General features: G+C 44.4%; 1 protein-coding gene across 19 annotated transcripts in view; it reads left to right on the top strand.

Annotated features, from left to right (window-relative positions):
• Positions 1 to 26,011, top strand: part of ank3b (ankyrin 3b) — an 878,328-nt gene that overhangs the window by 612,428 nt on the left and 239,889 nt on the right. For 11 of the 19 annotated variants that reach the window (XM_085994929.1, XM_085994938.1, XM_085994933.1 and 8 more), the window contains exons 5-8: positions 17,317 to 17,415; positions 19,419 to 19,604; positions 20,531 to 20,554; positions 23,268 to 23,366. In XM_085994929.1, the coding sequence (XP_085851055.1) occupies positions 17,317 to 17,415; positions 19,419 to 19,604; positions 20,531 to 20,554; positions 23,268 to 23,366 (408 nt within the window). The remainder of the gene's footprint in view (positions 1 to 17,316; positions 17,416 to 19,418; positions 19,605 to 20,530; positions 20,555 to 23,267; positions 23,367 to 26,011) is intronic. The other 8 variants (XM_085994946.1, XM_085994947.1, XM_085994931.1 and 5 more) reach the window with 1 other exon arrangement.

Here is a 26,011-nt window from a genome sequence, read left to right as displayed (position 1 = left end):
TGAAGAGATTCAGTGCGACTGAAGTGATTCAGTGCGAGTGAAGAGATTCAGTGCAACTGAAGTGATTCAGTGCGAGTGAAGAGATTCAGCGCGAGTGAAGTAATTCAGTGCGAGTGAAGAGATTCAGTGCGAGTGAAGTGATTCAGTGCGAGTGAAGAGATTCGGTGCGAGTGAAGAGATTCAGTGTTTGTCAAGAGATTCAGTGTGAGTGAACAGATTCAGTGTGAGTGAACAGATTCAGTGATGGTGAAGTGATTTAGAGTGAGTGAACAGATTCAGTGTGAGTGAAGAAATTCGGAGCTAGTGATCAGATTCAGTGCGAGTGAAGAGATTCAGTGCGACTGAAGTGATTCAGTGCGAGTGAAGAGATTCAGCGCGAGTGAAGTAATTCAGTGCGAGTGAAGAGATTCAGTGCGAGTGAAGTGATTCAGTGCGAGTGAAGTGATTCAGTGCGAGTGAAGAGATTCAGTGTTTGTCAAGAGATTCAGTGTTTGTCAAGAGATTCAGTGTGAGTGAACAGATTCAGTGTGAGTGAACAGATTCAGTGATGGTGAAGTGATTTAGAGTGAGTGAACAGATTCAGTGTGAGTGAAGAGATTCGGTGCAAGTGATCAGATTCAGTGCGATTGAAGAGATTCAGTGTGAGTGATCAGATTCAGTGTGAGTGCGGAGATTCAGTGTGAGTGAAGAGATTCAGTGTGAGTGAAGAGATTCAGTGTGAGTGAAGAGATTCAGTGTCAGTGAAGAGTTTCAGTGTGAGTGAAGAGATTCAGTGTGAGTGGACAGATTCAGTGCGAATGAAGCAATTCCGTGTGAGTGATGAGATTCAGTGTGAGTGAAGTGATTCAGTGCGAGTGAAGTGATTCAGTGCGAGTGAAGAGATTCAGTGCGAGTGAAGAGCTTCAGTGCAAGTGAAGAGATTCAGTGCGAGTGAAGAGATTCAGTGCGAGTGAAGAGATTGATTGTGAATGAACAGATTCAGTGTGAGTGAAGAGATTCAGTGTGAGTGAAGAGATTCAGTGCGAGTGAAGAGGTTCAGTATGTGTGAAGAGATTCAGTGTGAGTGAAGAGATTCACCGTGAATGAACGGATTCAGTGCGAGTGAACAGATTCAGTGTGAGTGAAGAGATTCCGTGTGAGTGAAGAGATTCAGTGCGAGTGAAGAGATTCAGTACGAGTGAAGAGATTCCGTGTGAGTGAAGAGATTCCATGTGAGTGAAGAGATTCAGTGTGTGAAGAGATTCAGTGTGCATGAAGAGATTCCGTGTGAGTGAAGAGATTCAGTGTGAGTGAAGAGATTCAGTGTGAGTGAAGAGATTCAGTGTGAGTGAAGAGATTCAGTGTTAGTGAAGAGATTCAGGGTGAGTGAAGAGATTTAGTGTGAGTGAAGAGATTCAGTGTAAGTGAAGAGATTCAGTGTGAGTGGAGAGATTCAGTGTGAGTGATGAGATTCAGTGTGAGTGAGGAGATTCAGTGTGGGTGAAGAGATTCAGTGTGAGTGAAGAGATTCAGTGTGAGTGAAGAGATTCAGTGTGAGTGAAGAGATTCAGGGTGAATGAAGAGATTCAGTGTGAGTGAAAATTTTCAGTGTGAGTGAAGAAATGCAGGGTGAGTGAAGAGATTCAGTGTGAGTGAAGAGATTCCGTGTGAGTGAAGAGATTCCGTGTGTGTCAAGAGATTCAGTGTGAGTGAAGAGATTCAGTGTGAGTGAAGAGATTCAGTGTGAGTGAAAAATTTCAGTGTGAGTGAAGAGATTGAGTGTGAGTGAAGCGATTCAGTGTGAGTGAAGAGATTCAGTGTGAATGAAGAGATTCAGTGTGAGTGGAGAGATTCAGTGTGAGTGAAGAGATTCAATGTGAGTGAAGCGATTCATTGTGAGTGAAGAGATTCAGTGTGAGTGAAGAGATTCAGTGCGAGTGAAGAGATTCAGGGTGAGTGAAGAGATTCAGTGTGAGTGAAGAGATTCAGGGTGAGTGAAGAGATTCAGTGTGAGTGAAAATTTTCAGTGTGAGTGAAGAGATTCAGGGTGAATGAAGAGATTCAGTGTCAGTGCGGAGATTCAGTGCGAGTGAAGTGATTCAGTGCGAGTGAAGTGATTCAGTGCGAGTGAAGAGATTCAGTGCGAGTGAAGAGGTTCAGTGTGTGTGAAGAGATTCAGTGTGAGTGAAGAGATTCAGTGTGTGTGAAGAGATTCAGTGTGAGTGAAGAGATTCAGTGTGAGTGAAGAGATTCATCGTGAATGAACAGATTCAGTGCGAGTGAAGAGATTCCGTGCGAGTGAAGAGATTCAGTGCGAGTGAAGAGATTCAGTGCGAGTGAAGAGATTCAGTGCGAGTGAAGTGATTCAGTGCGAGTGAAGTGATTCAGTGCGAGTGAAGAGATTCAGTGTTTGTCAAGAGGTTCAGTGTGAGTGAACAGATTCAGTGTGAGTGAACAGATTCAGTGATGGTGAAGTGATTTAGAGTGAGTGAACAGATTCAGTGTGAGTGAAGAGATTCGGTGCAAGTGATCAGATTCAGTGCGAGTGAAGAGATTCAGTGTGAGTGATCAGATTCAGTGTGAGTGCGGAGATTCAGTGTGAGTGAAGTGATTCAGTGCGAGTGAAGTGATTCAGTGCGAGTGAAGAGATTCAGTGCGAGTGAAGAGTTTCAGTGCGAGTGAAGAGATTCAGTGCGAGTGAAGAGATTCAGTGCGAGTGAAGAGATTCATTGTGAATGAACAGATTCAGTGTGAGTGAAGAGATTCAGTGTGAGTGAAGAGATTCAGTGCGAGTGAAGAGGTTCAGTGTGTGTGAAGAGATTCAGTGTGAGTGAAGAGATTCACCGTGAATGAACGGATTCAGTGCGAGTGAACAGATTCAGTGTGAGTGAAGAGATTCCGTGTGAGTGAAGAGATTCAGTGCGAGTGAAGAGAATCAGTACGAGTGAAGAGATTCCGTGTGAGTGAAGAGATTCCATGTGAGTGAAGAGATTCAGTGTGCGTGAAGAGATTCCGTGTGAGTGAAGAGATTCAGTGTGAGTGAAGAGATTCAGTGTGAGTGAAGAGATTCAGTGTTAGTGAAGAGATTCAGGGTGAGTGAAGAGATTTAGTGTGAGTGAAGACATTCAGTGTAAGTGAAGAGATTCAGTGTGAGTGGAGAGATTCAGTGTGAGTGATGAGATTCAGTGTGAGTGAAGAGATTCAGTGTGAGTGAAGAGATTCAGTGTGAGTGAAGAGATTCAGTGTGAGTGAAGAGATTTAGTGTGAGTGAAGAGATTCAGTGTGAGTGAAGAGATTCAGTGTGAGTGAAGAGATTCAGTGTGAGTGAAAATTTTCAGTGTGAGTGAAGAAATTCAGGGTGAGTGAAGAGATTCAGTGTCAGTGCGGAGATTCAGTGTGAGTGAAGAGATTCCGTGTGTGTCAAGAGATTCAGTGTGAGTGAAGAGATTCAGTGTGTGTGAAGAGATTCAGTGTGAGTGAAAATTTTCACTGCGAGTGAAGAGATTGAGTGTGAGTGAAGAGATTCAGGGTGAGTGAAGAGATTTAGCGTGAGTGAAGAGATTAAGTGTGAATGAAGAGATTCAGTGTGAGTGAAGAGATTCAGTGTCAGTGAAGAGTTTCAGTGTGAGTGATGAGATTCAGTGTGAGTGAAGTGATTCAGTGCGAGTGAAGTGATTCAGTGCGAGTGAAGAGATTCAGTGCGAGTGAAGAGATCAGTGCGAGTGAAGAGATTCATTGTGAATGAACAGATTCAGTGTGAGTGAAGAGATTCAATGTGAGTGAAGAGATTCATTGCGAGTGAAGAGGTTCAGTGTGTGTGAAGAGATTCAGTGTGAGTGAAGAGATTCACCGTGAATGAACGGATTCAGTGCGAGTGAACAGATTCCGTGTGAGTGAAGAGATTCCGTGTGAGTGAAGAGATTCAGTGCGAGTGAAGAGATTCAGTGCGAGTGAAGAGATTCCATGTGAGTGAAGAGATTCCATGTGAGTGAAGAGATTCAGTGTGTGAAGAGATTCAGTGTGCGTGAAGAGATTCCGTGTGAGTGAAGAGATTCAGTGTGAGTGAAGAGAGTTAGTGTGAGTGAACTGATTCAGTGTGAGTTAAGAGATTCAGTGTGAGTGAAGAGCTTTAGTGTGAGTGAAGAGATTCAGTGTGAGTGAAGAGATTCAGTGTGAGTGAAAATTTTCAGTGTGAGTGAAGAGATTGAGTGTGAGTGAAGAGATTTAGCGTGAGTGAAGAGATTCAGTGTGAATGAAGAGATTCAGTGTGAGTGGAGAGATTCAGTGTGAGTGAAGAGATTCAGTGTGAGTGAAGCGATTCATTGTGAGTGAAGAGATTCAGTGTGAGTGAAGAGATTCAGTGCGAGTGAAGAGATTCAGGGTGAGTGAAGAGATTCAGTGTGAGTGAAGAGATTCAGGGTGAGTGAAGAGATTCAGTGTGAGTGAAAATTTTCAGTGTGAGTGAAGAGATTCAGGGTGATTGAAGAGATTCAGTGTCAGTGCGGAGATTCAGTGTGAGTGAAGAGATTCAGTGTGAGTGAAGAGATTCAGTGCGAGTGAAGAGATTCAGTGCGAGTGAAGTGATTCAGTGCGAGTGAAGAGATTCAGTGCGAGTGAAGTGATTCAGTGCGAGTGAAGAGATTCAGTGCGAGTGAAGAGTTTCAGTGCGAGTGAAGAGATTCAGTGTGAGTGAAGAGATTCAGTGCGAGTGAAGAGATTCATCGTGAATGAACAGATTCAGTGCGAGTGAACAGATTCAGTGCGAGTGAAGAGATTCCGTGTGAGTGAAGAGATTCAGTGTGAGTGAAGAGATTCAGTGCGAGTGATGAGATTCAGTGCGAGTGAAGAGATTCAGTGTGTGAAGAGATTCCGTGAATGAAGAGATTCAGTGTGCGTGAAGAGATTCCGTGTGAGTGAAGAAGTTCCATGTGAGTGAAGAGATTCAGTGTGTGAAGAGGTTCCGTGTGAGTGAAGAGATTCCATGTGAGTGAAGAGATTCAGTGTGCGTGAAGAGATTCCGTGTGAGTGAAGAGATTCCGTGTGTGTGAAGAGATTCAGTGTGAGGGAAGAGATTCAGCGTGAGTGAAATGATTCAGTGTGAGTGAAGAGATTCAGTGTGAGTGAAGAGATTCAATGTGAGTGAATATTTTCAGTGTGAATGAAGAGATTCAGTGTGAGTGAAGAGATTCAGTGTGAGTGAAGAGATTCAGTGTGAGTGAAGAGATTCAGTGTGAGTGAAGAGATTCAGTGTGAGTGGAGAGATTCGGTGTGAGTGAAGAGATTCCGTGTGTGTCAAGACATTCAGTGTGAGTGAACAGATTCAGTGTGAGTGAAGAGATTCAGTGTGAGTGAAAATTTTCAGTGTGAGTGAAGAGATTGAGTGTGAGTGAAGAGATTCAGGGTGAGTGAAGAGATTTAGCGTGAGTGAAGAGATTCAGTGTGAATGAAGAGATTCAGTGTGAGTGGAGAGATTCAGTGTGAGTGGAGAGATTCAGTGTGAGTGAATCGATTCATTGTGAGTGAAAATTTTCAGTGTGAGTGAAGAGATTCAGGGTGATTTAAGAGATTCAGTGTCAGTGCGGAGATTCACTGTGAGTGAAGAGATTCAGTGTGAGTGAAGAGATTCAGTGCGAGTGAAGAGATTCAGTGCGAGTGAAGAGATTCAGTGCGAGTGAAGTGATTCAGTGCGAGTGAAGAGATTCAGTGCGAGTGAAGAGTTTCAGTGCGAGTGAAGAGATTCAGTGCGAGTGAAGAGATTCAGTGCGAGTGAAGAGATTAATTTTGAATGAACAGATTCAGTGTGAGTGAAGAGATTCAGTGCGAGTGAAGAGATTCAGTGCGAGTGAAGAGGTTCAGTGTGTGTGAAGAGATTCAGTGTGAGTGAGGAGATTCAGTGTGTGTGAAGCGATTCAGTGTGAGTGAAGAGATTCAGTGTGAGTGAAGAGATTCCGTGTGAGTGAAGAGATTCAGTGTGAGTGAAGAGATTCAGTGCGAGTGAAGAGATTCAGTGCGAGTGATGAGATTCAGTGCGAGTGAAGAGATTCAGTGTGTGAAGAGATTCCGTGAGTGAAGAGATTCAGTGTGCGTGAAGAGATTCCGTGTGAGTGAAGAGATTCCATGTGAGTGAAGAGATTCAGTGTGTGAAGAGGTTCCGTGTGAGTGAAGAGATTCCATGTGAGTGAAGAGATTCAGTGTGCGTGAAGGGATTCCGTGTGAGTGAAGAGATTCAGTGTGAGTGAAGAGATTCAGTGTGAGTAGAGAGATTCGGTGTGAGTGAAGAGATTCAGTGTGAGTGGAGAGATTTGGTGTGAGTGAAGAGATTCAGTGTGAGTGATCAGATTCAGTGTGAGTGCGGAGATTCAGTGCAAGTGAAGAGATTCAATGTGACTGGACAGATTCAGTGTGAGTGGACAGATTCAGTGCGAGTGAAGAGGTTCCGTGTGAGTGAAGAGATTCACTTTGAGTGAAGAGAGTCAGTGTGAGTTAAGAGATTCAGTGCGACTGAAATGATTCAGTGCGAGTGAAGAGATTCATTGCGAGTGAAGAGATTCCGTGCGAGTGAGAAGATTCAGTGTGAGTGAAGAGATTCAGTGCGAGTGAAGTGATTCAGTGCGAGTGAAGAGATTCAGTGTCAGTGCGGTGATTCAGTGTGAGTGAAGAGATTCAGTGTGAGTGAAGAGATTCAGTGTGAGTGAAGAGATTCAGGGTGAGTGAAGAGATTCAGCGTGAGTGAAGAGATTCAGCGTGCGTGAAGAGATTCCGTGTGAGTTAAGAGATTCAGTGTGAGTGAAAATTTTCAGTGTGTGTGAAGAGATTCAGGGTGAATGAAGTGATTCAGTGTGAGTGAAGAGATTCAGGGTGAGTGAAGAGATTCAGGGTGAGTGAAGAGATTCAGTGTCAGTGCGGTGATTCAGTGTGAGTGAAGAGATTCAGTGTGAGTGAAGAGATTCAGTGTGAGTGAAGAGATTCAGGGTGAGTGAAGAGATTCAGCGTGAGTGAAGAGATTCAGCGTGCGTGAAGAGATTCCGTGTGAGTTAAGAGATTCAGTGTGAGTGAAGAGATTCAGTGTGAGTGGAGAGATTCAGTGTTTGTCAAGAGATTCAGTGTGAGTGAACAGATTCAGTGTGAGTGAACAGATTCAGTGATGGTGAAGTGATTTAGAGTGAGTGAACAGATTCAGTGTGAGTGAAGAGATTCGGTGCGAGTGATCAGATTCAGTGCGAGTGAAGAGATTCAGTGTGAGTGATCAGATTCAGTGTGAGTGCGGAGATTCAGTGCAAGTGAGGAGATTCAATGTGACTGGACAGATTCAGTGTGAGTAAAGAGATTCAGTGTGAGTGAAGAGATTCGGTGTGAGTGAAGAGTTTCAGTGTGAGTGAAGAGATTCACTCTGAGTGAAGAGAGTCAGTGCGAGTGAAGAGATTCAGTGCGAGTGAAGTGATTCAGTGCGAGTGAAGATTCAGTGCGAGTGAAGTGATTCAGTGCGAGTGAAGTGATTCAGTGCGAGTGAAGAGATTCAGTGCGAGTGAAGAGATTCAGTGCGAGTGAAGAGATTCAGTGCGAGTGAAGTGATTCAGTGCGAGTGAAGAGATTCAGTGCGAGTGAAGTGATTCAGTGCGAGTGAAGAGATTCAGTGTGAGTGAAGAGATTCAGTGTGAGTGAAGAGATTCAGTGTGAGTGAAGAGATTCAGGGTGAGTGAAGAGATTCAGTGTGAGTGAAAATTTTCAGTGTGAGTGAAGAAATTCAGGGTGAGTGAAGAGATTCAGTGTCAGTGCGGAGATTCCGTGTGAGTGAAGTGATTCCGTGTGAGTGAAGAGATTCCGTGTGTGTCAAGAGATTCAGTGTGAGTGAAGAGATTCAGTGTGAGTGAAGAGATTCAGTGTGAGTGAAAATTTTCAGTGTGAGTGAAGAGATTGAGTGTGAGTGAAGAGATTCAGGGTGAGTGAAGAGATTTAGCGTGAGTGAAGAGATTAAGTGTGAATGAAGAGATTCAGTGTGAGTGAAGAGATTAATGTCAGTGAAGAGTTTCAGTGTGAGTGAAGAGATTCAGTGTGAGTTGACCGATTCAGTGCGAATGAAGAGATTCCGTGTCAGTGATGAGATTCAGTGTGAGTGAAGTGATTCAGTGCGAGTGAAGTGATTCAGTGCGAGTGAAGAGATTCAGTGCGAGTGAAGAGATCAGTGCGAGTGAAGAGATTCATTGTGAATGAACAGATTCAGTGTGAGTGAAGAGATTCAGTGTGAGTGAAGAGATTCAGTTCGAGTGAAGAGGTTCAGTGTGTGTGAAGAGATTCAGTGTGAGTGAAGAGATTCACCGTGAATGAACGGATTCAGTGCGAGTGAACAGATTCCGTGTGAGTGAAGAGATTCCGTGTGAGTGAAGAGATTCAGTGCGAGTGAAGAGATTCAGTGCGAGTGAAGAGATTCCGTGTGAGTGAAGAGATTCCATGTGAGTGAAGAGATTCAGTGTGTGAAGAGATTCAGTGTGCGTGAAGAGATTCCGTGTGAGTGAAGAGATTCAGTGTGAGTGAAGAGATTTAGTGTGAGTGAACAGATTCAGTGTGAGTGAAGAGATTCAGTGTGAGTGAAGAGATTTAGTGTGAGTGAAGAGATTCAGTGTGAGTGAAGAGATTCAGTGTGAGTGAAAATTTTCAGTGTGAGTGAAGAGATTGAGTGTGAGTGAAGAGATTCAGGGTGAGTGAAGAGATTTAGCGTGAGTGAAGAGATTCAGTGTGAATGAAGTGATTCCGTGTGAGTGGAGAGATTCAGTGTGAGTGAAGAGATTCAGTGTGAGTGAAGCGATTCATTGTGAGTGAAGAGATTCAGTGTGAGTGAAGAGATTCAGTGCGAGTGAAGAGATTCAGGGTGAGTGAAGAGATTCAGTGTGAGTGAAGAGATTCAGGGTGAGTGAAGAGATTCAGTGTGAGTGAAAATTTTCAGTGTGAGTGAAGAGATTCAGTGTGAGTGAAGAGATTCAGTGCGAGTGAAGTGATTCAGTGCGAGTGAAGAGATTCAGTGCGAGTGAAGAGTTTCAGTGCGAGTGAAGAGATTCTGTGTGAGTGAAGAGATTCAGTGCGAGTGAAGAGATTAATTGTGAATGAACAGATTCAGTGTGAGCGAAGAGATTCAGTGTGAGTGAAGAGATTCAGTGCAAGTGAAGAGGTTCAGTGTGTGTGAAGAGATTCAGTGTGAGTGATGAGATTCATCGTGAATGAACAGATTCAGTGCGAGTGAACAGATTCAGTGCGAGTGAAGAGATTCCGTGTGAGTGAAGAGATTCAGTGTGAGTGAAGAGATTCAGTGCGAGTGATGAGATTCAGTGCGAGTGAAGAGATTCAGTGTGTGAAGAGATTCCGTGAATGAAGAGATTCAGTGTGCGTGAAGAGATTCCGTGTGAGTGAAGAAGTTCCATGTGAGTGAAGAGATTCCGTGTGAGTGAAGAGATTCCATGTGAGTGAAGAGATTCAGTGTGCGTGAAGAGATTCCGTGTGAGTGAAGAGATTCCGTGTGTGTGCAGAGATTCAGTGTGAGGGAAGAGATTCAGCGTGAGTGAAATGATTCAGTGTGAGTGAAGAGATTCAGTGTGAGTGAAGAGATTCAATGTGAGTGAATATTTTCAGTGTGAATGAAGAGATTCAGTGTGAGTGAAGAGATTCAGTGTGAGTGAAGAGATTCAGTGTGAGTGAAGAGATTCAGTGTGAGTGAAGAGATTCAGTGTGAGTGGAGAGATTCGGTGTGAGTGAAGAGATTCCGTGTGTGTCAAGACATTCAGTGTGAGTGAACAGATTCAGTGTGAGTGAAGAGATTCAGTGTGAGTGAAAATTTTCAGTGTGAGTGAAGAGATTGAGTGTGAGTGAAGAGATTCAGGGTGAGTGAAGAGATTTAGCGTGAGTGAAGAGATTCAGTGTGAATGAAGAGATTCAGTGTGAGTGGAGAGATTCAGTGTGAGTGAAGAGATTCAGTGTGAGTGAAGCGATTCATTGTGAGTGAAGAGATTCAGTGTGAGTGAAGAGATTCAGTGCGAGTGAAGAGATTCAGGGTGAGTGAAGAGATTCAGTGTGAGTGAACAGATTCAGGGTGAGTGAAGAGATTCAGTGTGAGTGAAAATTTTCAGTGTGAGTGAAGAGATTCAGGGTGATTTAAGAGATTCAGTGTCAGTGCGGAGATTCAGTGTGAGTGAAGAGATTCAGTGTGAGTGAAGAGATTCAGTGTGAGTGAAGAGATTCAGTGCGAGTGAAGTGATTCAGTGCGAGTGAAGAGATTCAGTGCGAGTGAAGTGATTCAGTGCGAGTGAAGAGATTCAGTGCGAGTGAAGAGTTTCAGTGCGAGTGAAGAGATTCAGTGCGAGTGAAGAGATTCAGTGCGAGTGAAGAGATTAATTTTGAATGAACAGATTCAGTGTGAGTGAAGAGATTCAGTGCGAGTGAAGAGATTCAGTGCGAGTGAAGAGGTTCAGTGTGTGTGAAGAGATTCAGTGTGAGTGAAGAGATTCAGTGTGCGTGAAGCGATTCAGTGTGAGTGAAGAGATTCAGTGTGAGTGAAGAGATTCATCGTGAATGAACAGATTCAGTGCAAGTGAACAGATTCAGTGCGAGTGAAGAGATTCCGTGTGAGTGAAGAGATTCAGTGTGAGTGAAGAGATTCAGTGCGAGTGAAGAGATTCAGTGCGAGTGATGAGATTCAGTGCGAGTGAAGAGATTCAGTGTGTGAAGAGATTCCGTGAGTGAAGAGATTCAGTGTGCGTGAAGAGATTCCGTGTGAGTGAAGAGATTCCATGTGAGTGAAGAGATTCAGTGTGTGAAGAGGTTCCGTGTGAGCGAAGAGATTCCATGTGAGTGAAGAGATTCAGTGTGCGTGAAGGGATTCCGTGTGAGTGAAGAGATTCCGTGTGTGTGAAGAGATTCAGTGTGAGTGAAGAGATTCAGCGTGAGTGAAATGATTCAGTGTGAGTGAAGAGATTCAGTGTGAGTGAAGAGATTCAGTGTGAGTGAAGAGATTCAGTGTGAGTAGAGAGATTCGGTGTGAGTGAAGAGATTCAGTGTGAGTGGAGAGATTTGGTGTGAGTGAAGAGATTCAGTGTGAGTGATCAGATTCAGTGTGAGTGCGGAGATTCAGTGCAAGTGAAGAGATTCAATGTGACTGGACAGATTCAGTGTGAGTGGACAGATTCAGTGCGAGTGAAGAGGTTCCGTGTGAGTGAAGAGATTCACTCTGAGTGAAGAGAGTCAGTGCAAGTTAAGAGATTCAGTGCGAGTGAAGTGATTCAGTGCGAGTGAAGAGATTCATTGCGAGTGAAGAGATTCCGTGCGAGTGAGGAGATTCAGTGTGAGTGAAGAGATTCAGTGCGAGTGAAGTGATTCAGTGCGAGTGAAGAGATTCAGTGTCAGTGCGGTGATTCAGTGTGAGTGAAGAGATTCAGTGTGAGTGAAGAGATTCAGTGTGAGTGAAGAGATTCAGGGTGAGTGAAGAGATTCAGCGTGAGTGAAGAGATTCAGCGTGCGTGAAGAGATTCCGTGTGAGTTAAGAGATTCAGTGTGAGTGAAAATTTTCAGTGTGAGTGAAGAGATTCAGGGTGAATGAAGTGATTCAGTGTGAGTGAAGAGATTCAGGGTGAGTGAAGAGATTCAGGGTGAGTGAAGAGATTCAGTGTCAGTGCGGTGATTCAGTGTGAGTGAAGAGATTCACTGTGAGTGAAGAGATTCAGTGTAAGTGAAGAGATTCAGGGTGAGTGAAGAGATTCAGCGTGAGTGAAGAGATTCAGCGTGCGTGAAGAGATTCCGTGTGAGTTAAGAGATTCAGTGTGAGTGAAGAGATTCAGTGTGAGTGGAGAGATTCAGTGTTTGTCAAGAGATTCAGTGTGAGTGAACAGATTCAGTGTGAGTGAACAGATTCAGTGATGGTTAAGTGATTTAGAGTGAGTGAACAGATTCAGTGTGAGTGAAGAGATTCGGTGCGAGTGATCAGATTCAGTGCGAGTGAAGAGATTCAGTGTGAGTGATCAGATTCAGTGTGAGTGCGGAGATTCAGTGCAAGTGAGGAGATTCAATGTGACTGGACAGATTCAGTGTGAGTAAAGAGATTCAGTGTGAGTGAAGAGATTCGGTGTGAGTGAAGAGTTTCAGTGTGAGTGAAGAGATTCACTCTGAGTGAAGAGAGTCAGTGCGAGTGAAGAGATTCAGTGCGAGTGAAGTGATTCAGTGCGAGTGAAGATTCAGTGCGAGTGAAGAGATTCAGTGCCAGTGAAGAGATTCAAAGCGTGTGAAGAGATTTATTGTGAGTGAAGAGATTCAGTGCGAGTGAAGAGATTCAGTGCGAGTGAAGAGATTCAGTGTGTGAAGAGATTCAGTATGAGTGAAGAGATTCAGTGTGAGTGAAGATATTCAGTGTGATTGAAGATATTCAGAGTGAGTGAAGAGATTCAGTGTGAGTGAAGAGATTCAGTGTGAGTGAAGAGATTCATCGTGAATGAACAGATTCAGTGCGAGTGAACAGATTCAGTGTGAGTGAAGAGATTCAGTGTGAGTGAAGAGATTCCATGTGAGTGAAGAGATTCAGTGCGAGTGATGAGATTCAGTGCAAGTGAAGAGATTCAGTGCGAGTGAAGAGATTCAGTGTGAGTGAAGAGATTCAGTGTGTGAAGAGATTCCGTGTGAGTGAAGAGAATCCGTGTGAGTGAAGAGATTCCGTGTGAGTGAAGAGATTCCGTGTGAGTGAAGAGATTCCGTGTGAGGGAAGAGATTCAGTGTGAGTGAAGAGATTCAGTGCGTGAAGAGATTCCTTGTGAGTGAAGAGATTCCGCATGAGTGAAGAGATTCAGTGTGAGTGAAGAGATTCAGTGTGAGTGCAGAGATTCATCGTGAATGAACAGTTTCAGTGTGAGTGAAGAGATTCAGTGTGAGTGAAAATTTTCAGTGTGAGTGAAGATATTCATCGTGAATGAAGCGATTCCTTGTGAGTGAAGAGATTCAGTGTGCGTGAAGGGATTCCGTGTGAGTGAAGAGATTCCGTGTGAGTGAAGAGGTTCCGTGTGAGTGAAGAGATTCCGTGTGAGTGAAGAGATTCAGTGTGTGTGAAGAGATTCAGTGTGAGTGAAGAGATTCAGTGTGAGTGAAGAGATTCAGTGTGAGTGAAGAGAATCAGTGTGAGTGAAGAGATTCAGTGTGAGTGTAGAGCAGACTGAGTGAAGAGATTCAGTGTGTGTGAAGAGATTCAGTGTGAGTGAAGAGATTCACTGTGAGTGAAGAGATTCAGTGTGAGTGAAGAGATTCAGTGTGTGTGAAGAGATTCAGTGTCAGTGAAGAGATTCAGTGTGAGGGAAGAGATTCAGTGTGAGTGAAGAGATTCAGTGTGAGTGAAGAGAATCAGTGTGAGTGAAGAGATTCAGTGTGAGTGTAGAGCAGACTGAGTGAAGAGATTCAGTGTGTGTGAAGAGATTCCGTGTGAGTGAAGAGATTCAGTTTGTGTGAAGAGATTCAGTGTGAATGAAGAGATTCAGTGTGTGTGAAGAGATTCCGTGTGAGTGAAGAGATTCAGTGTGAGTGAAGAGATTCAGTGTGAGTGAAGAGATTCAGTGTTAGTGAAGACATTCAGCATGAGTGAAATGATTCAGTGTGAGTGAAGAGATTCAGTGTCAGTGAAGAGATTCAGTGTGAGTGAAGAGATTCAGTGTGTGTCAAGAGATTCCGTGTGAGTGAAGAGATTCAGTGTGAGTGAAGAGATTCAGTGTGTGTGAAGAGATTCCGTGTGTGTGAAGAGATTCCGTGTGAGTGAAGAGATTCTGTGTGAGTGAAGAGATTCAGTGTGAGTGAAGAGATTCAGTGTGAGTGAAGAGATTCAGTGTGAGTGAAGAGATTCAGTGCGAGTGAAGAGATTCAGTGCGAGTGAAGAGATTCAGTGTGTGTGAAGAGATTCAGTGTGAGTGAAGAGATTCAGTGCGAGTGAAGAGATTCAGTGTGTGTGAAGAGATTCAGTGTGTGTGAGAGATTCAGTGCGAGTGAAGATATTCACTGTGTGTGAAGTGATTCAGTGTCTGTGAAGAGATTCAGTGCGAAGAACAACAAAAAGTGTTTTTTAATCTTAAAAACAAATGTTTCTAAGACTGTGTAGGCTGGACATTAGTCTCACAGGCTGACATTTAACACGTTTTGGTGACATTTCTCTGTCTGGCATTTTTAAACGATGGTGTCAATCCATCTAAAATGGCAGTCACAGCAAAGCCACCTGCCACATTAAACAATTCCTCACTAACGTTCGCTCTAGTCCCAAAAGTGGAGCTGCCCGCCACGAGACCAGAATGCTCCATCTACCTCCTCATCTCCTGTTAAATGTCGGTTTATCGTTTAGGCTGTATACTGAAACTTGCAGTTGTTGGGTATGCCCAAGGATGGCTGGACTTTGGGCACAACGGTCAGTGCAGTGTCCTCTCGATTACAATATTCCCTGTGCCGCTCCAACTGGTTAAATTTACCTCAATGTCCAGTCCTGTTGGTCTTGTCATCTGCCTGTCCTTGCTCTTGGACTGACCATCTGTCTCAGCATGTTAAAACTTTTCAACTGCTAACACACACACATACTCAACCAAAACTGTGGCCCTGCTGTAATAGTTAGATCACCAGCCAGTGCTTCCCGCAAGAAATATTAGTCAAACCCATCTCCGCTCCTCTTCTTTTCAACATTGATCTTCCTTTGTTTGTGTCTTGTGTCTTGCAGCACAGATTCATCGGATTGATACCGTGGCGAAAAGGGCTAAATTATGACGACAGGTTGCATAACCTCGGCTTGTATTCCCTTGAGTATAGAAGATTAATGGGTGATATAATTGAGATGGTCAAGATGATTAAATGATTTGATAGGATAGTTAAAGAGAAACTATTTCCTCTGGTGGTGGAGTCCAGAACAAAGTGACATAACCTGAAAATTAGAGCTTGGCCGTTCGGTGGTGATGTCAGGAATTCTTCTTCACACAAAGAGTAGTAGAAACCTGGAACTCCCTCCCTAAAAACTGTTGAGGCTGGGGGTCAATTGAAAATGTCAAAACTGAGATTGATAGATTTTTTTGGGGGCGAGGGTATTGAGGGTTACGGAACCAAGGCGGGTAAATGGAATTAAGATACAGATCAGCCATGATCTAATTGAATGGCAGAACAGGCTCAAGGGGCTGATTGGCCTCCTCCTGACCCTGTCTTGAATGTAATGGAAAGTTAGAAGTATTATTGCTCTAATTCAGGAACATGTTGGAGCAGTAGTAAAAAATATACTGGAAAGTTAGAATCATAGTATCATAGCATGGTTACAGCACAGAAGGAAGCCATTCGGCCCGTCGCTCCCGTGCCACTTCTCTGCAAGAGCACTTCAGCTCGTCCCACTCCCCCGCCTAAGATAAAACGTCAGATGAGTTTAAAAACTGGCTACTTTACAGAGAAACAACACTTGATCGTGTTTTTTTGGGGGCACTTTTACTGGCTGATGGTGTTAAATTGGGTGCATAGAACGTTGTCTCTGAAACATTGCAGTTGTGCGATAAATGCAATTTAAAAAGAAGCACTGAAGACGTGTGTAACCCTTGATCTTCAGATCAGTTTGCCTGTGTCTCACTAACTGCATTGTTACGTGCCCTGAATGTATAATGAGAAACCTCAGCTCTACAAGATGGCTTCAAAGCAAATGGGTTTTGATTTTAAATGAGGCTAAAACTGTGTTTGAATAGTGTGCATTACATTTGCAATCGGATGTTTCGCTTTCTATTAAATGGAAGTTGGCTTTACATTAAAATGAGGCAAAATGAACCAGCTGACTCTGCCACCTCACGTGCAGAGGTTATATTAAGGTTACAGTTTAGCCTTGAACACAATGAAGGACACAAATGCAGGTGGTTGGGTATTAGAAAGAAAAACAATTAACGATTTATTTTGGAATAACAACGCTAATTGTCTGGACATCATTAAAGCGCAAATCACTTAAAGTGAATTAGATACATTGATGTAGTTAAGTTTGGTTATATTAATAAGATTCCCTGCACTAATTTGCTGTTCCACAAATGTTTTTGATAAAAATTACTCTACTTGAAATTTATATTCCCAAGGCACATGGTGGCATGAGAATTAAAAGGGCCAATTTCCCTCTCTCCTGCTCCCAAATAGCACTCCAAAAACTGGCGTGACGCAGAGGGGAAATGGGCACTAATTGTTTGCCCCCATTCTGCTCCTTAAGGGCACTGCACCCTAACTTCCTCCACGGCCTTTCTGGTTGTCTGCACCTCAGCAAAGCAAATTCCATGTAAATGAATGTCAGAGGGCTTTGCACCCAGGTTTTCTGTATATTAGCACCGGGTAGATCGGGGCAGACAGCTCCTGCGCGAACCTGCTCCTTGAACTGCAGGTTAGGTGCCATCAGGCTTAGGCCACAGACCGCAGGTGTCAAGGTAGCTATTTTTAACTTTCCCATTAAAACTGGTTATGCTGCTTCTGGTCCTTTCACACATGGGTGATGGAGGCCCTGACCCCGATTTTAACTGCTCCCACCTGGTGGAAACTGGGTCTGGAGGGGTGTGGGGTGGGGTGGGTGGGTGTGGGGTGGGGACGTTAAAATAAGGCGAGCCACTTGCCCCCTCTGATCCCACTGCCTTCACGCCGGGTCCCGATCTTAACCTGCTCTTTTTGAGCAGGCGAGCAGGACACCCGCAGGAACAAAGCAGGGTCCTGCTTTAAAGATGCAGATCGGGTCCGATGATGTCATCAGGACCCAGCCTAAGGCCTGAGCGAGAGGAGGGGGACAGTGCCATCTCCTCCGACAGGCAAAACCTGCTGGGAGCAATCCTCTTACCTGTTCCCTCCAAGGAAGGCTGCAGGGGCATCTGCACTCCTCCAGTTTAAGTGTATTTTCATCCCATTGTTTATTTCAATACCCCCTCCCCCACCATCCTTTGTTCCCTGGGCTGAGAAGATAAGGTAGGACAAGGGGGTGGTTGAACCTTGACCTTCCCAGAGGAACGTAGGAACAGGAGTCGGCCGTTCAGCCCCTCGAGCCTGTTCCGCCAATCAATTAGATCATGGTTGATTTCTCCCGACTTTGCTCTCACCACTTCATGTACTGAATGTATTCAGAATCCAAAAACCTCAAAATAAGAAGCAAAATACTGCAAGTGTTGGAAACAAAATGCAGCTTACACACTGCAGGTTAGTCAGCATGTGTGGAGAGAGCAAACCAATCACCTTGGGGCCAATTCCTCCTTGAGATGAAGGGCTCAGCCCAAATGACTGACTCAGAACCTTCGTAGACAGACCAAAAGTGATTTTTTCCCCCCCCCAAGCACAATGAAAATACGTTTTCTTTTGCAGAATGGCTTCACTCCTTTATACATGGCTGCACAGGAGAATCACCTAGAAGTTGTAAAGTTTCTTCTAGACAATGGTGCAAGTCAGAGCATTGCGACTGAGGTAAGTAACTTCACATCTTCGTTCTGTCTTCATCGATATCACAGTATTACACTTCAATGCTATTTAAAAATACCTGAAGGTGGGGCACATAATATGTGAAGAATTTCCTCATTGGCATTTGTCTTGGAGGATCACACGGAACATTTTTAATTTAATAAACCCAAGACATTTACACCTCCTGTCCATAGCTGGATGGGAAACAGATTTGGCTTTACAAATTAAAGGGCTGATTTCCCCCATTGTGGATCCTGGCATGGAACGATGCTTCCAGAGAGAACTGGGTTCAATCCCCATAGAGACTTGAGCACACAATCCAGGCTGACACTCCCAGCGCAGTACAAATGGAGTGCTGCACTGTCAGAGGTGCCGTCTTTCAGATGAGATGTTAAACCAAGGCCTTGACTGCTCTCTCAGGTGGACGTAAAAGACCCCACGGTACTATTTTGAAGAAGGGCAGGGGAACTCTGCCAATATTCTGTCCTGGCCAACATTTATCCCTCAACCAAAATCACTAAAACAGATGATCTGGTCATTTATCTCATTGCTGTCTATGGGAGCTTACTGTGCGCAAGTTGGCTGCCGTGTTTCCTACATTACAACAGTGCCTACACTCAAATGAACTTACTGGTTGTGAATCACTTTGGGACATGAAAGGCGCTATATAAATACAAGATCTTTTCTTTTATTACGGGAGTGGTTGCCTGATTGGGGAATCGGCCTTTAGAAAGCAAGAAACTGTTTTGCCAATCCCTCTCACAGACATGTTATTTTCACTCACTGTTAACTCTCCATTCAAGAGATATTGGATCCTGGCTCTTAATTTAGGTCAAGATTATTTGGCCAAATGTCTCAGGCCGAGGATCGGGGTTGCTCTGACCTTCGTATCACGTTCTCTGATCCGTACTCCCCTGAAGGGAGCCTCCACACTGGTGCAATGTTGGTGTTAAATGTGCACATTATCTTCAAGTCTGAAGCATTTCATAAAATAACCGAAACTTTAGCAAATGGACCTCCTTGTTTTGTTTGTTAGTGAACAAGTTAAGGATTTGGACTTTGAAATTTTTTTTTAAAAGGACATCCGTTCAGTTCAATGAAATAAACTATATTCGTCAGTTTTCCATTCCTTCACATCAGGGCGTCCAGAGTACAGGTTGTGAATCACGTCCAGCTCAAGCTAGCCCATCTGGCAAGCTGGCTCTTGACACCCAAGCAGCTGAGTCCTATTGTGGCTGTATTCCTTATTTGGTTGAATATTATGGCATGAAAAAGGCTGTGCTGTTGCCTCATTGCAAGTTAAACCCCAAACCAGATGACTTAAGATGTTATTGTCAGCAAGTTGACTTATGATCATAGACTCTCACAGCGCAGAAGAAGGCCATTCGGTCCATCATGCCCCTGCCGGTTCTTTGAAAGAGCTATCCAATTAGTCCCAATGATGCAACGCCAAAAAACAGGAACATGGATTTAAACGTTGGCACGTGGGATCCAAGGCTCAATGGCATGCGTCTGTGTGGCCCACAGAGGGAAAAAAAGGAGCTGAATGCTCCTGTTCGCGTGAAGGTAAGTTGATTCCTAACCCTTCAGGGAAAGGCAGCCTCCCAGACACCCACCGGCCCGTGTTCTGGGTGCTGGGGGTCTCCTTCAAGTGAAGAAGTTCCTTACAAAGCTGAGCCAAAGCAGTGCTGCTGAATGGTGAGTTACATGGATTTACATGGAATTTACAGCAAAGAAACAGGCCATTCTGCCCAACAGGCCCGTGCCGTGTTTATGCTCCACACGAGTCTCCTCCCACCTTACTTCATCTAAACCGAGGAGCGTAACCTTTTATTCTTTTCTCCCTCATGTGTTTATCTAGCTTTGCTTTAAATGCATCTATGTTATTTGCCTCAACTACTCCACACGGCAGCGAGTTCCACGATCTCGCCACTCTCTAGGTAAAAGGGCGGCCTACACACCAACAGTGCCAGGGGCATAATTGTCACCGCTTCTTTATTCCCCTGCAGGATGGGTTTACACCGCTGGCGGTCGCGCTACAGCAAGGCCATGACCAGGTGGTCTCGCTGCTGCTGGAGAATGACACGAAGGGGAAAGTCCGCCTGCCAGCCCTCCACATCGCCGCCCGCAAAGACGACACCAAAGCAGCGGCGCTGCTCCTACAGAACGACCATAATGCCGACGTGGAGTCCAAGGTAGGCCTCGCTCGCGCGCTTCTCTGTCACATGTGGTCCGCTCTCTAACTCATGGTGCGCTCTCTAACCCGTGGGTCCTCTCGCTATTGCATTGTCCAGTGGAGAAGCACGTTCGGAGGAAGCAAAGCGAACACCAAAACTGGTGCGGGCTTTTTTTCTTATTCATTTGTTTTCTGGTCATCTGGCCCCTGAGTTAGTGGTTGCCAACCCTCCAGGTTGCCCTGGAGTCCCCAGGAATTGAAGATTACTCTCCAGGACACTGCCAGGAGCAAATCCAGAAGATCATCAGGGCATTAAAAAAATATTTTTTTTTCAATTTTCTTTGAACACTTTCACTTATTAGTTCTAAAAATATTGGAGAGGGGGGAAAAAAGCTGTTTGAGTGAGGGTCAAGAACAACCTAATCGGGTAACGAAGAGTCTGTTCGTTTTCCAATTGGTTTGGGAAGGCGGGGTACCGTGAGGTTGGACGTGTTGGGTGATCAGTGGCAGGAACGTGGGGGCAGGATGGTTGGAGGCAGGAGATCATGTGATGAAACCTCCATGAATATGTCCAACCTGAGTTGGCAACACTGTTAAAAAAAAGGCTAAAAAAAGAGTAAACGTTTTCAAACTCATTGTTTTACAGGAATGTCTGTGATCGTTTTTCTTCTCCAAATAGTGTTCAAATATTTTCATTTAATGAGAGAACATTTCAGATAATGTAAAGTCGATGTGCAAGGAATCTTTTCCTCTTCAGTCCCTTCCCGTTCAGTCTTTTTTTTTCTTCCTTCCTTTGTTTTGTTGCCGTCTCTACTTCCCATTTTGCTTGGATCACTGCTTTCTAGTCATTCGTCATCACAGGGCTTTGTGAACTTGCGTCACCCGTCGGTGAACTAATCCTTCATTTTTCTTTCCTTCTCTTCTCTGCCCAATGTGCTATCGTAGGTGATGGTGAATAGGACCACAGAGGTATATATGTTATATGCCACGTGTCACTCATAATCTTCATGCTGTTGCTGCTTCATCTCTCTCGTTTTTTTTGGCTATGCTTTTCTTTTTTTTAATTTAAAGAGTTTAACAGCTTTCGATAATGTAGCATGTCCAAATCTGGAGAAATAGACCAAATCGCAGGGCTTTCTGCAGTTGGACCTGGGAGCTTTAGGCACAGAATATTCGCTCTTTTTTCTTTTTATTTTGTTGTCGTTTTGAAAGTTGGCGAAAATGGTTAACTTCCCATTTCTAACTCATTTTGATCGGAATGCAAGCTCAATCGTACTCGGAAGAGCCAACTGGGCCCTTGCTAGAGTTGCGATGTAATGCGTACGCTGAGAACTGCAGACAGCCCTGATCGGGTGTGCATCCAGGATTGACTTCTCAGGCTGCTGCATGACACTTACCCTGCGAGTGTCAGCCAAGAGGGGCTTTTAGAGCCTTATAAAAACACACAGACACATCTCTTAAACACAGTATCTTTTCCCCCTCACAGTAAGCATGGCTATGAAGCTTGCTGAACATTTTTGCAAATGCATCTAGTTCCTCCAGGACTCTGGTAGTGCGGGGCCTGAATTATTAGCTGCATGTTCTTAAGCACTCAGCCGTGAGATGACAGGCCCTGTCTAACACTGTACAATGGTGGAGGTGAGCTACCTGCCAAGTGTGACCGTATCCAAATACATTGGATTCCTAAAGGCAATTGGTGTTGAAAATGGCATGGTTTCTGAGAAAGGAAAGGTCCGTTTTATCGATTCGAGCACTTGTCAGTTCAGCATCCGCAGACACGTCTGGCTCAGCATGGTTACACACAAGTCACTTGGATCTTCACCCTGTACTCTGCCACTCTCTTAAAGGGTGCGCATCGTCCCAGTCTTCTGGCCGGCGAGACAGCAAATCACAATTGCGAGCAATCCAGACTTGTCGATGCTGTGTCCCGGAGAACTGGCTAACAACTCAGCTGCCGGTTCTCTATTGCGCTGATCACTGTAGCAGGTGACACCATTGAACGGGAAACGGCCTCCGCACCTCTGGGCTACTTGTCACATTGTGCTAACAGCCCATGTCGCCAGTGGGATGACGTGTACCCTTTAAGCACACTTGCACCCACGGACAAGTGATGCATTTAAAGTGTGTCGTTTGATTTTTGCTGTGAGATCCAACGATTGAGTCACACTCCCTGTTTTATGCACATTATATAATTGTACAATTCCACTGCTCTATAAGTCATATCTGTGTTTGCCAAGCTTAAAGAAGGCTTGATATGGTGACTTACATTGAAGATTTTACCGTAATAGCTCAATTTGCACGTACTTAATAATGCAATATTTTGTCTTCCCTTCAAGTAGTTCCCAACGTACGGTAAGATGGCCGTACTGTCTTTGAAGGCCCCGGCATGGCCGTGTTGAGCCAAAGGGTCGAAGTATGTGCAGGAGCTTTACGTGAGGTGTTTGATTTGCTGGTAACGTTGAGGGGGTGGGCCAGTCCCTGGGGAATGGATTTTATACCCAATGTTAGTGTACAGAACTGCTGAGTTAGATATAACGCAAGCCTCAGGCAGAGTTCAGTTTGCAGTGGAATTTTCTGAGTTGACCTAGTTGAAGCCAAGTGTAGGTCTGATACAATGACAGATGGAGTACAATGTTATTGGGGGTAATTTTGACTTTGGGTGATATTGATTCAGCCGCCCGTTATACGTCTCTCCCCATTTTCATTTCGGTTGACTTCAAGATTCTGGTGGGTTTCAGTTGTGAAAATGGCCATTTGCAAATCACTTCACTGACCAAGATTTAGGAGGATAGATTTTTTTTGAAACTCTGGCTTCTTTGGGATACAAGCACATGTAAGTGCAAGGGGAGTAGTACAAGCGAACACGTGACTGTAAGTCCTTCATAGAACACCAGTCATGTAAACTGTGGGACGTGCTGGGATTCAGGGAGATTCCCTTTCAGAATTCCAATGTGTGGAATTTAGCAAAATTAGCAGCTACGCTCTGCAACTTAGTTTGGAGATGGAATTTTTGATTTTTTTTTTGGTGCAAGAAGTCTGGAGTGAGGAGTACACTGAAGTAAGTGTGTGTATGTGAGACATGCACACACCGTTCAGTGTACTTCTCTCAGTCTCTATATATACATATATATATATTTATATACAGAGAGGGCTGTTACTGCCAGGGGTTATCAGAGGTCCTGTTAAACCTACATCACAAACAGAGACTGTACACACCAACTCATTCACTTGGTGGAGGTGTTTCCAGAGATCATCAATCACACACAAACCTCCTGTGAGGTTGGGAGATCTGCAAGGTACTGGATCAGGACGTTGCTGCTGAAAGGGAACAGGGTGAATCCACACAGATGCGTGGCAACTCCAGGGTCAGACTTGGTGCTCACTACATCTCAACACTGCCGTCCTCCTTAGCTTTGCGTTTCGGAGCCTGCTGACCGACTGAACGCGAAGCGAAGCGCAGGTAGAAAAATGGAGCTGCGTAGAGTAATAGGAAACCAAAGTAGCTTGGAGTGAAGTGTCGTGGTTGTGAATGTGGCATTGCAGAGTTCGTTCTCTGGGTTGAAGTGCGGAGCCTCAGCTAACCAGCAACCGCTGAAAAGTCTTTGGTGAAATTAAGTGCCTTTGAGGTTGGTGTGCACAACGCAAACAAAAATGAATGCTCAAAATCTTTTCTTTCTTTCAGAGTGGTTTTACCCCGCTCCATATAGCTGCTCACTACGGGAATATAAACGTAGCAACTTTGTTGCTGAATCGAGGTGCTGCTGTAGATTTCACAGCCAGGGTAAGATCCCTAATCGCGATTTGACTTTTTCCAATTACACTTTTGTATGTATTTCTCCTGTACTTCCTTGGTATTTTCCCCCTGCACGTCTCAAGTGAAAAGGTACCAAGACAAGCATGGAGATTATGTTTGTTATAACTTGAGTTTTTAGTGACATGTAAAAGAGATTTTCTGTGAAGTGATGTCACTCACGCCATTACTTTTTTTCTAAGTTCTAGTACAATGACCGTAGTGTGCCTCACGGTCAGTTGAAAAACATCATTTTTTTATGCACAAAATGACAACAGAATTGGGAGAAAGGTTTCAGAAATCCACCTAGTGACCTGAGCCTACCACTACACTGTGACAGTTGATATGACAAAATTGAATGGGCAATGTTGACATAGCAATTTGTCATGGGAAACGGTGAAACAAAAGTGTGTCAAATATTGTGGCAAAAAAAAGTAAAGCGAGCGTACAGTAACTGTGTGCCTTATTAAAATGCAAATTAGATAGATTTCTATCAGAAAATAATTTTGTGGGATATGAGTAATTTGAGACATGACATGTGGTGAGTGGAGCATGCTTGGGAGGAACCAGTGACTTTGGACCTGTGGTTCCCAAAGCTCTCCACCACTGGGGGTTTCCTCACCTCGTGTCTGGGTCTGTTGTAGACTCATTTATGGAGATTGATCGCTGTGATTAACAACCCCATTATCATTGTATCATGAAACTATCAGGGTGGTAGAAGGCGAACTAGATGGACCTTGGTCTTTTTTCGTGTAGCAATTCCTATGTTCCTATGCAAAATTTTCAGTAATGCAGGAAACTTTGTTATATCCGGCACCGACGGGACTGAGCTGTTGCCGATCTATCAAAACTGCCGGACATACAAAGTTAATGTTGAAGCATACGGAGGTTTTCATCTCCGTATCTGACAACAAACACTGTTGCTTAGCTTGTAAACAGTTGGCCCGTATCTTAGCAACAGCTTCAGAGAGACTTTCCAGAGCCCGACTGTTGAAAACAAAGCCACGAGAAGAAAAAAAACCTAACAAAACGGCTCCTGATTTCTGCCGGTAGATCGAGGTTTCCGGACATACAACCTCTGGATAAACCAAAGTTTCCTGTACATGGATGGTTACATTTTTGCAAAACCCAAGTTGCACAAGTTTGATGTGCGTCACACTTCCAGCAGCAGAAACTACAACAGGCCTAATCCTGCTCTAAAAGGTCACTGACAACGATGCTTTAAAGGAGATCTATTCCACGAGCTGGTTGAATCAATCGTACTGCTGCTTTCCAACCGCAATGTTCCAATTTAAAGTGTATAATTAAATTAGTTACTATAAGAAATTGGTTAATCTTCCATCTGACCTGCAGGGCCACAATCTAAATATATTTGAACAGTAGTGGTGCAGCCACACGTGTGTGCTGTTCCCCACCCTGATCCCAAAGCTCAGGCAGTACGCGCTACAGTAATACAGGCCACGTGCTTATTATTGCCACTTCTGCCAACCCAGAGATGGTGGATGGCAGGGAATCTGATCCATAATAATTTAAAGCAAAAGGAGCTATAAACCCATATCTTTACTCATTCCTAGGACGTGGGCATTGCTGGCAAGGCCGGCATTTATTGTCCATACCTGGTTGCCCTTGAGAAGATGATGGCGGGTCTTCTTCCTGAACTGCCAGTCGCGGTTTTGATACAACTGAGTGGCTTGCTAGGCCACTTCAGAGGACAGTTAGGAATCACCCACATTGGTGTGGTACTGAAGTCACATCACATATAGGCCAGACTGGGTAAGGGCGGCCTAAAGGCCGTTAGTGAACCAGTTGGGTTTTTATGACAACCTGTGAACTTCATGGTCACTTTCACTGTTGCCAGCTTTTTATTTCCAGCTTTTAAAAAAAACCTGAATTTAAATGGTGGGATTTGAACTCACATTCTTTGGATTATATCTTTGCAAAGATTGGAAAGACTCAAAAACGTCAAAGTGAAATGGTACAAGATCAGCTCCGGAACTGCAGCGGTGGGATCACTAACATGTGCTGCCCTGGCCTCGAGGGGAGAGGGCCACAGGTTTGATATCCCTGAGCCACTGAGTTGCCCGTCCCAACTGTGGCACCACTTCACGGAGGCCAGCTGCCTGCCCACAGGTGGGGGAAATTGGAACAAGAATCATCCCAAAGCACCAAACACCATGTGGTGAGCTTGAGTGACACAGGCAGAGGCCTGGAGATACGTTCGCCACCCTCCCTCTTGGCTAGAAGCTGGGCTTATCTCAGGAGGTCAAGGGGACTGTGGAGGAAACAAAAAACACTTCAAATAAAAGTACACAGTTATCATTTGTTTGTCACCAGTCCGTTTCTAATGACCTTCCACAGGGCCCCAGGCTCCTCCCGGTAGGCCTCAGCAGCTCTGCTGCCAGATTTACATTATCCTCAAGTGTCTCCCTCCTCCAGCACTTTCTGTCATGTGCTTTGCATATGTTTTCTGGAATCCTCCTGAACAGTACACTGGGTGAATTGTTAATGATGTCAGTGCTGCACTATCCCAAGCACCATGGTCAGGTGCTGATTTGTCACTTTATTCAGTGACATTATCCAGAAATGATAACTGAGGGTGTTTCATAAGGAATAGGAGTAGGCCATTGTAAGTTTAC

Source organism: Somniosus microcephalus, chromosome 8, assembly GCF_052327205.1.
Source record: "Somniosus microcephalus isolate GS21.2 chromosome 8, FLI_Smic_1.0, whole genome shotgun sequence".
NCBI classification, from domain to species: Eukaryota; Metazoa; Chordata; class Chondrichthyes; order Squaliformes; family Somniosidae; genus Somniosus; species Somniosus microcephalus.
Note: the sequence above shows the minus strand (reverse complement) of the source record. Positions and strands in the feature narration are given on the sequence as shown.